The sequence below is a fragment of the Athalia rosae genome, chromosome 1, assembly GCF_917208135.1.
Source record: "Athalia rosae chromosome 1, iyAthRosa1.1, whole genome shotgun sequence".
In the NCBI taxonomy this organism is placed as follows: Eukaryota; Metazoa; Arthropoda; class Insecta; order Hymenoptera; family Athaliidae; genus Athalia; species Athalia rosae.
The window spans coordinates 4,154,175-4,168,991 of NC_064026.1; the positions used below are offsets into that span (position 1 = coordinate 4,154,175).

General features: G+C 47.0%; 1 protein-coding gene across 2 annotated transcripts in view; it reads left to right on the forward strand.

Annotated features, from left to right (window-relative positions):
* LOC105692966 (3-phosphoinositide-dependent protein kinase 1) overlaps positions 1-14,817 on the forward strand; it is a 315,671-nt gene that overhangs the window by 144,253 nt on the left and 156,601 nt on the right. Inside the window, exon 3 of one of the 2 annotated variants that reach the window (XM_048660351.1) lies at positions 2,481-2,561. The exons of the other annotated variant lie outside the window; for it this stretch is intronic. Within the exon in view, the coding sequence (XP_048516308.1) occupies positions 2,481-2,561 (81 nt within the window). The remainder of the gene's footprint in view (positions 1-2,480; positions 2,562-14,817) is intronic. 2 annotated transcript variants of the gene reach the window in all.

Genomic DNA, 14,817 nt, shown 5'->3' on the forward strand with positions numbered 1-14,817 from the left:
CCGACGACGACGACGTCATTTCTCGACTCGAGAGAGACTAACTTTGATCTCGCTACGACGACGTAAATTGACTCGTAGAATCTCAACGAATTTCCTTTTAACCCCCCCGCCCCCCCCCCCCCCCCCCCCTCGCTCTGCCCCGGAATCGAAACGAGGCCCCGAAACTCCTTCACCTACGAGAACAAACATCCCTTTGCAGATATTTCGATTATTATCGTTATGGTGAGTAATATTACCGTTGTTGTTGTTGTTGTTGTTGTTATCAGACATGAATCATCCGCGCGGTGCACGAAAAACTTCTTTTCCATTAGCCGCGCGGAACGCGAAAATAAGCAGCGCAGGGAACATATATTCCCCGAAATGATATTGCACGCGAGACGGGATTGGCGCATAGCTAGACAGGTTCATCGTACACGATAAGTGTAAGTCGGCTCGTGGAATGATATCTCGCAGTTCCAAGTTCATCAACACGAGGATATAGCCGCGAAAAGGGAAAGGGCGTTGCGCCGGACGAGCTGACGACGGTGGAAACTTACCGTCTAGTAGTAACGGTAGTATAGCGGCAGCCTATAGCGCGTACACCCGAGTGCACCGGTAAGGATGAGAATAAAGCTGCTCGGATAGGAGGGATTGGCCGGCAGCTATACGTATACGCGGTATACCGGACCGCTGAAACTATGCGAATTGCAAGTTTGCACGCACGTTTGTTTATCAAACGAGTCTCCGGGCGAGTCGCGAATTACTTAGCAGATACAGCCCCCGTACGTATCCACCTCTGGCTGGCTGGACGGTTCGAGACGATGAAGATGGAGGAGGAAGCGGAGACGGGAAGATAGATATTGGTGTTGCCCGTCGGGTTCTGCGGTTTACGCGACTGAGCGAATCCGAGTGATTCTCCTTTGCTCACAAGTCCACAAGCGGCGTCGGGACGTGTACCGTACCGGCGAGTTTCTCGATTATCCGTACAATACGTCTGCGGGGAGACGCTTACGTGACGTTGAAACTTTAATTGAAGAGATCGCGGCGGAAAAAGTGAAGGAAGAATTACGATTCATATTCCTCTTTTGCATTCTGTACGCCGCCGGCCTAACGATCTTGACGGCGTCGACGAAAATCTGTGTTCCAGGAATCCGAGCTTTCGAGTACCTCAATTAGACCGTTAAGAAGCGAGGCACGCGCACGTCGGAACATTTCGTCCATCGGACGCAAACTTCAGATTTTGATTCTAGCTCGTCTCTTTGCCTCGGGCGATTTATGTACGTACGAGGTACACCGTACTCGATCGAAAAGGAAAATGGAACAAAAAATTACCTCCGGGGCGTACGACGCGATACGCCCGGCGTCATTTCCCCGTCATCCGCGGAAATCCTTCGCTCGGAAAAGTTACACGCTCTCTCTCTCTCTCTCTCTCACTGCGAAGTGCGGAATAAAATAACCGAAACCAAAAGAAAAGAAAAAAAAAGAAAACGAACAAAAATTCGCTCCGCAGATGTTTTCAGATTATATTGGTATACGGGGATACGATTTCACAATACGATATACTCTATGTAATATACCGTATGTAATTTATACCGTGACACGCGCTTTGTAATAAAATGCTCCCTGATCGGGGTACGATTATTCGACTCCACGTTCCCCAAGGTCATTCACATCGGTTCTGGGAAAAAAAGAAATCTCACAGCGATACCCGCGGTGTCCCCGAGTACAAGGTGGATACATATCGCGTTATACCCGTAGTTATACGGAAATACCTACGTACCGGGGGGGGGATATGATCGTATCGACCTTAGAAATGTGCAAATTGTTTAGAAAACAATCCATGAACTGCTTAGAAATACTTTTGCCAGAACGTGACTCGTCCAATCTCCGATTACAAGGTGGCGGGCGCATTGGAGGGGCGAGGGACGGAACGGCGGGAAAAGGGGGAGACAGAGGTTCGATGACTTCTTGCACGAAAAGGTAGTTACATACGCGTGTTAGAGGCGCGGAGACACGCGTACGTGACTTTTTCGTAATCTGTTCGGTGGGTTTGACGGAAGAAAAACCAAATCGCTTCGCTCCGGTATGTCGTGTAGATGCTGGCTGCGGTTTTCGTGCGGCGGGGGGGAGGGGGTATCTAAGAAAAGACTAACTGAGCGTAAAATACCAATACACGAGAAAATAAATTCCTTGGCTCATTGCTCGCGAGCCGGTGGGTGGGAAACTCTAAAAAGAGATCGGCCGTGCGTTACGTCGATCTTAATGACAGATAAGATCCGACAACTTCCGTTTCTCAGAGGCTATCCTTTTAAAAAGACATTTGTACGCACCCCCCCGTTGCCAACCGACCCCGCGCACTCCTGCGCTAATTGCGTTCCGAGTTACTCAAAAGCCACGATTTTTCTTCCGCTTCTTCTTCCACCGCTCATTTCCCCCCCGACCATTACCGCCGCCGCTTCGATCGATCGATGACTCAACTTTTCTATTTATCCGTGTTACAGATTCACGATTCCGCGAGCGGTTCGCCGATCGGGTCTCCGTCTGGCTCCTCTGTTGATTCACCCGTTGATTCACCGGTGATGGTAAGTCGAAGTTGGATCGTTTGTTATACACCGGTGGCAAACGAATTCGTCGAGAATCGACCGTCGACGTCTCGGTGCGAACCGTTGCTCGAGAATCTCGAAACACAAGAGATTCAATTAAGGGAGAAACATCGACGGGAAAAACTAGGCCGTTCGCCGTGGTAGCGCGAGCCGCGATATCCAACCGCCACAATATTTGCCACAAGGGTTGAACGGGAAAAGGGGTTAACGGAATTAATGGGGTAAGCTCGACAGATGGAGTGATGGAAGTAAAAGGGTGGTTTCCGCCGCTCCCCGATATTATCCCTCAAACGCGAGAAGGATGGAGAGAAATATCTTGAAGATGGTAAAATCGTTCGGAATCGTATTTCTAAAGTTGCCGCGTTGATAAGATGGACATCGCTACGACGCTAGAAACTAATATTATCGCTGTAGTTACCTGCGCCTCGGGTTACAATTTATGGAATGCCATAACAGTGAATCCTGCGGGACTCGGGTGATCGCGGAGGATATCCTATTTCTGGGACATTGAAATATATTTACAACCGATCGACGGTTCGCATCGCTACGGTCTAAACCGCGTGCGAATTCGCCTATCGCTTCTCCGCTTCTTATTTATTTTTTACGTTATATTTTTTTACAACGAAAGGTGAGACAAATCACTTCGAGGGTGTACCCTTGTTCCGCTTAACGACTCGGCTAGTTACCCGAATATTTATTTTACGTCCCTTTAATACGAGATACGGGCTCTACTAATGGCTCGCTAGCTAGCTCGCCTGATTAATAGTAAGGGCATAAAATTTTAATCAGACACTTGTTCATTCCGAAAGAATTCATGGGCGGTTCCACGGCGTTTCAGGTAAGCGCGTGATCCCCCCCTCCCCTCCTTGAGTTCACGTGTTTACTCCGGGGAGTGAAATCCAGGTCGTCCAAGGGCGGAATGAACCTTCTCTTGGATTCGCCGACGTCGAGACTCTTTTGCGCCACACCTTGCCGACGTCGGTCCGCGACGCGTCATAACTTTTCTCCCTCGTAAAGTTATCGGTACCGTTACGTCACACATACATCTTTCGTAAAATATCGGATGTAACCATTGAAATGATTTTAATTACGAAATGCACGCCGAATTCGTTACTCTATATACCTAGAGAAGTTGGACGTATTGAACTAATTCCCGTCATTCATGCGACTTATTAAATCCAGGAATGTTATTAAACCCCGGAATGTGCTCAGTTTAATCCCGTAGGAGACGTTCCTCGAGACCGTGGGGGTGAAGTGTGAACGCCGAAGGAGCCAGAGGCTTCCGAATATTTAGTGGACCCATATTTTATACCAGACCGTCAGAACGGACGGTTTTTTTTTCTTTTTCATTTTTTTTTTTTTGTCGCATTCAAAAATCCCAACGATCCTTTCTTCCGGATCGGTAGTCGGGCGTAGGTATCCTTTCGAGATTAGATTGCCCCGAGGGCGGTGAGTGTTACGCCGGAATCCGGAAACATCAAAAACAAGAAATCACGCTGATTTCATATTATAACGCGGGAATACAGCAATAACAACGGAGAAATTGTACCGATACGACCGCAAAACATCCCCGCGTATCGCTCCGGCGTATACCCTGGAAAATCCGAACATTACATTACATGGAAGTAGGGTTTGTTGTATAATTACCAGCAATAAAGCGTTACAGTGACGGTAATCGCTGACAGAATGCAATTAATCCCTTAATGGGCATCATCATTAATTTTAATGAATATTCTACATTAATCCCATTGAAATGAGCGCTGTATTGGTACGGTAATGCCCTCTCGACTGAACTTGATCGCACTCGGGTGGTACTCGAAATCCATAGCATGGGTTCTGCCGCTGCGGTGATGCCGGGGTGTCACGGTAGTCGTTCCATGCCCACCGCTCTCTCGCTCCGAGTTTCGTTATTGCGAACGGCTCTACAGCGCCCCGTTATTGTTGCAATTAGCAGTAAATTATTAATTAATTACCGAACACGGTCATTGGACGGTAGGCAGGCGGCTTGTTCAAAACAGCTTCGCGGTGATCTCCGTGTTTGCGCGACATACCCACCAACACCGTGGATCCCCCCTCCGCTACTTCCACCTTCGCCACGATTATTGCCGCGTGAAAAGTCATTAGGTCGCGTCTGCAGCAGGCCACTTTTAGGACTCCTCGGTACAAAGCGGGGCTCCTTCGAGGTTTTTCCGTAATTAGCACGAATTCGGTCCCGAAGAATCGCCACTTTTCTTCAAAAGGACGTCGGAGTGCAATGATTCTCGATGTAAATTCGCCTTTTTACTTTTTTCCATTACCCTCGGAATCGTCGCCCGAGGGAAGGGAGAGGGTGGGAAAGTTGCGGGGACTTTTGGACCGGTGGAAAAGGATAAGGAGAAAGAGATTAACCTGAATCACGCACCTGTTGCGAGAGGCGACACTCCGTATATCCAGGGTTGTCCGGTTCGTTTCAAGGGTGCATCGCCCATCGGCGTTCGCCGCTATCCCGAAATCCCTTTGGAGAATTTTCGGCGAAAGTCGAGTTGCGAATTTCACATGGTACTCTCCGGTTGCCTCGTACCTTCGGATCGGAATAACGCTTCTCTGAATATTCCCCGTTCCACGAAAATGACAAAGTCAAAGAGCCACCGCCGCCCCCATAATCTGAACGTGAAGTCAACTTTTAGGTGCCAGACCTCAAGGAGGAAATTGTTCGAGCTCACCGCCCGTATCGCGCTCACGCGAACATCGTCATATCCTGTTGCTCCACAATGCCTATATTTATATACGTATTATATACATCCAGGACGTACGTACGTAGTGGTACACCTTGTGTACCTGCGAACGATACTACAGGGCGTGTCACAAGTCGCAGAGGGCAAAGAACCCGGTGATAAAAAGTAGGAAAAAAAAAAATAATAAAATAAAACAAAATCGAACATCGAGCCCAGCCGTGTAACACCGTACAAGCTGAACCTACTGCGTCTTTCCTTCTTCGTACCCGGGGACTCTGCGCCGCGACGCACCTGGCATCGCACGAAAATCTACACCGCCCACATGCGGAAGCTATCCGAATCCGAAGTGACTTTTCTAAAACAAACATCGTTCACCCGCCTCGGCTGTTGCCACCGCTACCGCTGACTTCTTGCCTCCCCTTGTATTCTTCTATCAAAAATTATACGACGCGGAGGACTACTTATCCTTGTCCACTTGTACGAGGTATGTGTAGAAAAAAAAAAAACAATACAGCGGTCGTACGTGTGTAGTCACAGGTCAGACGGAACCTCTTGTGGATGTGCAGGGTATAAGGTAGACCCAGTCGATGGCTGTACGCTCAAACACATCTGCATGGGAGGTTTGTCTCCGTCGACGGTAGCGCATGTATATTTTTACGGGTGTACATGTAGGTAGACACCTACGGGGAACAATAAGTATATATATATATACGTATACACGAGTAGTCGGCATACGTTTATCCCGTGTGTCCGCATGGCTGCTTTTCCCGCCTCCCCTTATTTTCCTCCCCGACCGTGCACCCTACCCTCCTCCCTCCCTCCCTCCCGTTTCGTCCCATCCTATCCTATCCGATGATGTTCCCCTCGACGTAACCCGCTTGTTCTCTCTCAAAGCCGGGAGAACTCGGGGCGGACGTTACAGCGGTAGTCCTAGCTTTCCTTGCTGTCGTGTCCTAGCCTGTTATACCGACTGTTTCTGACCCGTTCCATTTCTCCCCTCGCAGCCGTCCGCCACTCACTTCCTGTCCTTGCACCTTCCACCTTCCGTTTACTTCAGTTCACGCCGAAGCTCTTCATCCTCGGAACATCAAGCCGCGGCCCGCAGCCTGGCCAACAAATTCCTTCGCCTTCCATGCTGCCGGACGACTCCACCAAACCGAACTCGACGCTCCAGGACCGGGACTCTACGGACTCCATAACTTCGCACAGTGCAACCCGTTTATTCACGTCGCGATGTCGTGGGTACCACGTGTGTGGTTGGTTGGTACCTGCCTTATATACCTTACGTACCTGCCAACGTTCATTCGTGCATAATGCACGCGGGTATAACCTACCTTGTATACATATATATATACCGGGAGTGTGTGAAGCATAGGGAAGGTAATTCTTTACGGGTAAGGTCTACGCAGACGCTTGTTTTCCCCGATACGTGACACGTTGTAATTGTAAAGCCGATCTTTGCCGCGGAGCTGACTGATACTTGAACGGCTTCTGAGCCTCTTGTTTCGTTACACGCGCGTGCGAACACGCAGTAGTTACATGCGGTAGGTGATGGTAAGAACCTTCGACGTTTTGTACGTACGTAGGTATACATTCGAATACGGAAGAACGGTCGGGAATCGACCGACGAAAATTTCATTGCGTACTCGCCGTAAAATGTTCGAAAATATTACATTATTTTTTTGGGAACGGTGAGTCGCACTTTTGCCTCAAAAACGTCCGAGATTTATTTTACACACACACGATATCTTTCTTTACGTAGCGTCGCTTGCTCGGTAAATTTGCCGAAGCGTTAGTTGGAAAAACGGTTATTTTCGCGTCTTGAGATGTCTCTGGAGGAGTCCAAGCCAACCCTAGATATCGTTCGACGGAGTCAACGTCGTTTGCTCGAGGGTGTAATAAGAGTACGTATATATACTGTATGAAAGTCACACATTGAACGGTATAGTACCACCCGGTAGTCGTCTGCTTACCATATACCTATGATCGTTATGTAAAAGCGATATTTTATTTATGGATGCATCTAATAACCGGCTCTATCCGATTGAGAGACGAAACGAAATGTTTCGCATTCTTCAGTCCTCGGGAAAGCTAGCTACGAAATCACCGGTACCTTCGAACCGTTCGAATGACAAAATTATAAACGTTTAGGTCGAGCTAATTTTGATTCCGCAACGACCGCGGGATCGGTAATCAGCATGATGCTGCTTACGTACTGTAGTAAAAGTTGACCATTGCACAGTATACGAGCACATCACACACGCGTCAAAATTACACGTTGATGTTCACGTACGTCACAAATATGCATCGATCGGTGTTTAAGATAAATTTTACTTACCAACTCTTCGTTTGCATCTTGTTGTTTCGAATCGTGTGTGATATAACGACCTACGATTTCAAGTTTGCTTCTTTAAATTACAAAATGTTGTTTCATAAAAGCGGGACAACGTCGTGGTGCTGACGAGAAGCCGCATCGACAAAATGTACGATTATCTCCGAAGAATTCGAGTGCAATCTTTGAGATTCGGTTTTTCTTTTTTTTTTACCGAGAGAATCTGTCGAAGGAACTCGGTCAACGGTGAACCAGAGTAACATATTTTCAATGTGTTTGGTGAAGTGAAATTGAAGCGGTATAAACAACCTACCGATATCAAATGTTCGCTGCAGAGCTGGAAAAGAGAGAAAAAAAAAAAAAACAATATACGTAGGTTCTTTGAAGGTAGTATTTATTCGTTTTGCGACGACGAAGGACCCTCGTCCGTTCAACGATCCCATGTATGAAACAGTAAACGTCGGGGGTCTCTAATTACAGATAATTAAATGAAAGTTAAAATATGGAAATCATAACGTTGTTCGTGACCCCCGTCTTCGCGTACCGCTACACCTTCATTAGAACAAGTTTGCTCTAAGGCCAACGTCTAACTTATATTTTTTTGCTCGACACTTTCCGAGTTTGCTTAACCCAATGATATATATAAAGTTGGCGACTCTATATGCTTCGTTAATTGTGTAATAATACCTTCGCCTGTGTTATTTGATCGCAAGTGTTGTCGGAATATAAATAATTGGAAGTAAAAGAAAACTGGGAAAAAAGGTGAAAATAATATGTCGTCACTTGAGTTCGGATGCGCTATGTTTGTTGTGTCCGCGTACGCGGAGATAAGAATCTAGAAGTAACGAGGCGGACCGGATGCGCCGATCTTTTAGAGTCCTATTTAACGATATTCGGAGGGCAGTAAAACGAGTGAGTCGTAACCGCCACTTCCCTAAAATTAGAGAACGTCATTTATAACCTGTTCTAGGGTGGCATTTCATTCTATTCCATTCTATTATTGTACACAGAGAGTGAACGCCCACCCCGAGCGTCGACGAGCCTTGGGAGCCCTGCGAGTACAAGGACGATCGATTTGTCCTGCACGTGGAGCGTCCCGCACTTGAGTCCTTATTGCGCGTGCCTCCTCGCGCACACGAACGCACACGAACACGCACACACGCGCACACACGCGCACACACGCGCACGGGTGTACGTGTCGAGAAACGGGAAAAGTAGATACACGCACCAATACCAAAAAACACGCGCCTCTCTGCCACGTGCTAACGGCAAATAATAACGACATTGCGACAACAATGCGGGGAAAAAAACCCTTGCAGAATCTCGCCGAACCTGGCGCGACCTTGGGCAAGGGAGACATCCGGTTAAAATATTCCGGATGTTGGCGATTTTTGCATTTCAAACCTCGAAGGGCGAACCAAGTAAAATAAACTCGATGCTGTAAATTTATCAGCAGCTATACCTCGGCGAGAACGAGGGAGTTTCGACGATATTTTATCGAGCGCAACGTGACCAACATTTCTAACTGCGCACTCGAATATGTTTCGTAACGTTTGTTGTTTCGTCGAACAATGTACGTGAATTAGCTTATAAAATCCATATAACGCAATTATACCGACGGTTATGATTTCCACCTTTTTGCAGGAAATACCCGCACATCTCATTTTTATCATCTTTGGTAAATTTTGAATTTCGCGGATTAAAACCAGTTCGGTGGATGAAAAAGCGGTCGAACGTTGAAACGGTAACGGAAAAAAACTGAAAAAATAGCCGAAACTTTTTCCAGCCGCGTTATTAATTCGTAATTGTTTTTCTTGACTTTTTTATTTTTTTTTTTTTTGTTCATTCCTTTTAATCGGTCTGTGCCCGGATTAATAAAAGAAAAACGAGGAGCCAGACAAATACATCCCCTTTAATAATACGCCCACGCCAATTTGAAGACGCGGGCGATTACTTTGCCGACGCTGTTCTCCATTAACGTACGCCGCACCGCGTCCTAGAGATGCGGGCGTATCCCAGTTCCACGCCGACGTTATAAAGACGAAATATCAAATCCAGTTTATTCGACCTCCGTTACAACCAATTTTCGACGTACGCACGTACGATTTACGTGCGACCTGTAAGCTGTGTGCAGTTCGGCGCACCCGTGCGATTCGGATGCGTAGAACTTCGCAAACTGCGCAAATAACGCGACGTCCCGACCACGTTATTTTCTCTCACTGATTCGACGACTCCTGGAAACAATTAGACGAAATCGCCGATTCCGACGGCGCTCTCCAACGGATGGATCTACACGCGTTATAGATCTTGTTCGAAATTGTAAAACAGTCCTTTCCGTCGCGACGAGCGTACAGTAAATGTATAATATCGCAACGTCCGGCAATCAAATATGCAGGTATATCTCATGCTCGATAGCCGTATAGATATATACAAAAGTTGTTAGATGGGCGGACGGGAGGGAGGGGGAGAAATACCAACTCGAAAAAAGAAGGAATCGTACACGGTAAAACGAGCACGTTGAATAAAGGGAGTCGGGTACGTAATGGTATACACACGTAGCTACGTCTAGTTCGCTATAAATAGCCACGTTTTTGCACCGCGTTCCGCCACCACGTCGCGCACGTATCCGCCGACGGGCTCGCGCGCGCCTCCACGATCTGGCCAGGGCAGGTTGATGTTGTCTAATTAGAATCCAGTCGATGGTAATGACCTTTGCTCGATGCAAAACACGACTGCCCCTACCTCCGCCTCTCTACCTTTGCCTCTGCTTCGCTGCGTGTTTGCCCGTTTGCTCGTTCGCCTACCGAAAGACCACGCGGGCATACGTCGTGGCCCGTTCGCCTCTCTCTATTCTACCTCCCATACCTTACGCTCTTCTACTTACACAAGCTTAATTTCGTTAAGGTATACGGGTACCTCGTACCCGACGACTACTTCGAACCTCCAAGGTCCTTCCTTCCTTCTTTCTTTTTCTCTCTCTCACGACTGGATCAAACGACGTTCGGTGCGTGCGATTTCTCACCACCTCGTTTTTTTTTTTTAATACAAACTCGAATCTTATATTATATACACAGAGACAGGTACGAGTTGTGCTCCTACCGCGAACGACTGTTATTTCAACTGGTCGTCTACCCTTCGCGCGGTTAAAGAACCGAGAACACCATGAACGAACGAACCGACGAATGAATCGGTCGACGGATGGACCGGAGTACGAAAGAACTGTACCGCCGCTCACCTCTCCCCATGAACTATACCACCCTACCCCATGCCGGACCTTGTTCTCCGATCGCTCGACAGCCGTAAAAAAACGTGTCGCAGTGCAGACACGTGGTTCTCGCGAATTCGATTCAGGGAGATTTCGATTTTTCAAAATCGGTACGTGCGACGGTGATAGGGGAAATGTGGAGGACGGTAGAAAATTGGGAGGAGTTTGAGAACGTTGAAGAAGACAAATTCATCGACAATTGTGCCGGTTCATTTATCAAAAAATAGAATCTTCCGAGACCAGAAACGACGTTGGGGACATTAGTTTCATTAGTAAAACCTACATTTTCTCGGCCGCGACTTCAAGGCGAGTGAACTAAACACGGGGACGAGAGAGCAAATATATGTTCGGTAAAGCAGCTCATTGAAACGTCAACCGATACACCAGATCTAATCTGTTTTTCGTCTAAAAACAAAATCATCGTGTGAGTCCACGAAAGCTAATTTCTCACGTGTCACGCTAATCTTAGGGTCGTTTCGTTCTATAGTTCTCGAAGATTCGAGGTGTTGTTCGTCCGCCCTCATTTCATTTCGGTTTCTTTCAAATTGCGGACGGTCTTGACGACTGCGTGAAAATTCGCTCCTATCGTAACTTTTCAAAAATGTATGCGGACGCGAGTAGCAGTTAAGGAACGTACGTGTATCGAAAGTTTTTCATTCAGCGACCGATCGTTTTTCAACTATAAATCTGAATGGATAGTCGGTGGCATGATCTCGGTATAATTTACGCAAGAATAACGTGTGAGGTCGAAGATATACGAACGCCTCGACCGGTGTTCCATCCACGCGCGATGACGCCCGTGGAATACGAACACAGGTACAGGTCGGATTGCCAAGTTTACGTATATATTAATGACAGCACAATGAACGAGCCCAGCAGTGGCGGCTTACTCGAGCCGTAAACTTTGAAAAACGACAATTAAAACGGCGAACACAACCAACCACAACGATATCACTTCCTGGCCGGACTGTGTGAATATATATGTATATATATATATATACGCGATGCTGTCCTTGGGCGCACCGAACGAAATACTTCGGAATATCGGGACCGTGGGCGGCAGTGTCACTGACCGATTACGAAATCCGGGCTGCTTGATCCGCGTGACTTTGCCTGAAATCCCTGGGACGCGAAGGGTCGAGCGTACGATCCTCTATACCCGGCCTCCTTCATTTTCTACTCCTTCGACTTCTGTTCCTGATTCCCTTTCATTTATTTTTTCTCTCTCCTTTTTCTTCCGCTGCATTATCCCGGTATGCTGTAATTCTTGCTCGTGTTCCTTACCCGCCTATTTATTGCCCGTGTGTTTCTTCGTTTTTTTTTCTTTCCGCTTTCTTGCTCGGATTCGCCAGCTATGCCGTAAACTCGGTACGCAGGCATATAACGTGCTTTGTACCTTAACACCGTGCGTACCTACGGGCTTCCTCGCCGCGTTCGTTTCGACAATGTTGTTACGCCTGTAATAGAGTAGTTATACAACCTAATATGTGCCTCCTATCCAGACACGTCGTCCGGTTCAATGCCCGCCTCCGACAAACACGCGCGACGACAAGGACGTGCGTGTTCTTGCGCGCCTGGTCACCGGCCGGGAAACGCGCGTGCCAACTTTTGAACCTTTTGCCAAAACCAGTCGTGATTTAATGGCGAGTATAGGGAGGAATATGCTAGAACGAAGTGTGAGAAATATTCGCTTCTGTGGCCGCTCTTGATCACCAATCAAAACCCACCTTCGATACGTGTGTAACTTTAGAAAGTATGAGTTGGAGGTAAAAAAAAAGCTGAAGAAACGAAAAAAAAAAAAAAAAAAACCACCGCGATCAAATAAAACCCACCAGTAGACATACCGAGCACGGTTTCCTGGATTTAACACCTGGTCGAAATACTACGTTTTTTTCTCCTATATACATTCTTCGTGACCGCAACATTATCACTTGAATGATGAAAGAGGGACCTGTTACCGGAACAAAGTCGTCATTGTCGACGACTCCGACTGTATGAATATGGATTTACAACTTTCTGCATTCATCTCGGAGTTGCCGGAACATGGAAAACCGGGACAAGGTGTGCCAAAAGTTGGGGTTGACCGTCGGAGGCTGACAATAATAAAAAAAAAAAAAAAAAGGAACCACGGGAATCCGCAGCGACATTTTGAAACAATGAATCGGATTTTTTAGAAAAAAAAAAAAAAATGAAACTGAAAATGACGCGGAGTGGCCGGGTTACAGTCCCCGGGGATCGTATGGAATTTGCTTTATTTTTCAAGGAGCTCGACCCGTTCGCATGCGAGCTTGCAGTCGCACGTAGCGTAGAAATAAATGCCGGTAGCATCTCCCTGCTGAGACGAAGTTTGTCGACGTGTTATGGATATATTGGAACGAAAACTAATAGCCAATTCAATTGACGCGACAGCGCGGTACGTTGACTTGATTGAATCTCGCCAATCGCATTCTAAACGCACGTTCTAATTCAATTAACATAGGTACGTCAAATTCCCACATGTCACGCGTCGGTCAGTCGTGCGTTTCGACTTTGACAGTCCGACGTTACGCTCCCAACGGTGGTAACGGTGATGGTAGTAGTGGAAGCAGCAGCAGCAGCGACAGTGTGGTGGTTTAACCCACACCGCTACCGGACGAGCTTTTCAACGTAAAATAATTACCCAAGTGATTACTGGTAGCTAGTTAACCGACTTGCTGGCGCTACCAATGAGGTTTGGTCTGGCTAACTTACTGAATGTCGCTTTGACGGCATTCATCGACCGTTATACGCGTGCTGCTGTCCCCAAAGTGTAATAAACCGAGAGAGGTACGGAGCGCGAGTACACGCGCGGTACACGTCGCGCGCGGGTGAAAAGAACTCGCGGACTAAAGTCATCCAGCGGCATTAAAAATTGAAAACGGAACAAAAGTCAGAAGAAACGAAGTTGTATCTCGACGAAACAAAATGGAGATCGGAATAGTATAACTGAAAATCGAACCGTGCTGAACAGAGAAATGAAAAGAATAGTTATTTTAAAAATAATAACAACGTTTCTATCTGGAGCGACGACCCGAGAATCGGGCAAAATTTTTTTCGCGCGAAGAGCCGTTCTCTTTAACGAGTCCAGCTGGATCGGGAATTAGATCCGGTTTCTTTATCTAACGCTGCGATGATCCGCTAGATATGAATTGATCGGAGATTTGGGAAAGTCCAAGAGCCCGTACGGATCAACGATCTTTCGTTTCACGTTGTGTTTAGGTATTGTGTTTCAAGGCTCCTAACGCGCCTGAGAGTCAAGAACAAGTTTATTGTTTGTTTTATTTCTCTTTTTATTTCCTATTCAGATAGTAATTTCAATTCTTCGGTCGAAAGTAGGTACCCTAACGGGTCCGCTAATCTCAAATTGATCGTCTCGGTTGTAGCCTTTGATTAGCCCGATCGGCAATTAATTCGTCGGTTGGCTTCTGCGATCCGACAGCGAACAACGCGCTCCGCGCACGCGGCAGACTTTTCGATCTTCCCAGTTTAAAAGAATATATATATGTTTTGACTGGCTCTCCTCCCTCGCGTGTTTTTCTTCTCCTTTCCTCGCGCACAGCTGTTGACGATTTTCCACTAAACCAGGCGACGCCTGGTTATTTTAATGGACCTGGACACGCGTGTCACATGGTAGCAAAAAAATAAAAGAAATATAATAAAATTGTTGGTATTTTTCCTAAAACAAGGTAGAAGTAAAAAAAAAAGTGTTTCCCTCGACTATTCGGAGATACGTGCCAGTAGAGTTTATTAATTGGAAATTCTCCAACGAGTTACCGTTGAAATATGTGCGATGTGACAGGCTCGCAACGATTTTCCACGAAAGTAGAAAGCGCGCATAACTTATAACGGACTTGTATACCTAGTAGGTGAGCATACGCGGCTGCATGCGTAGCCGCTGTTCGGTAT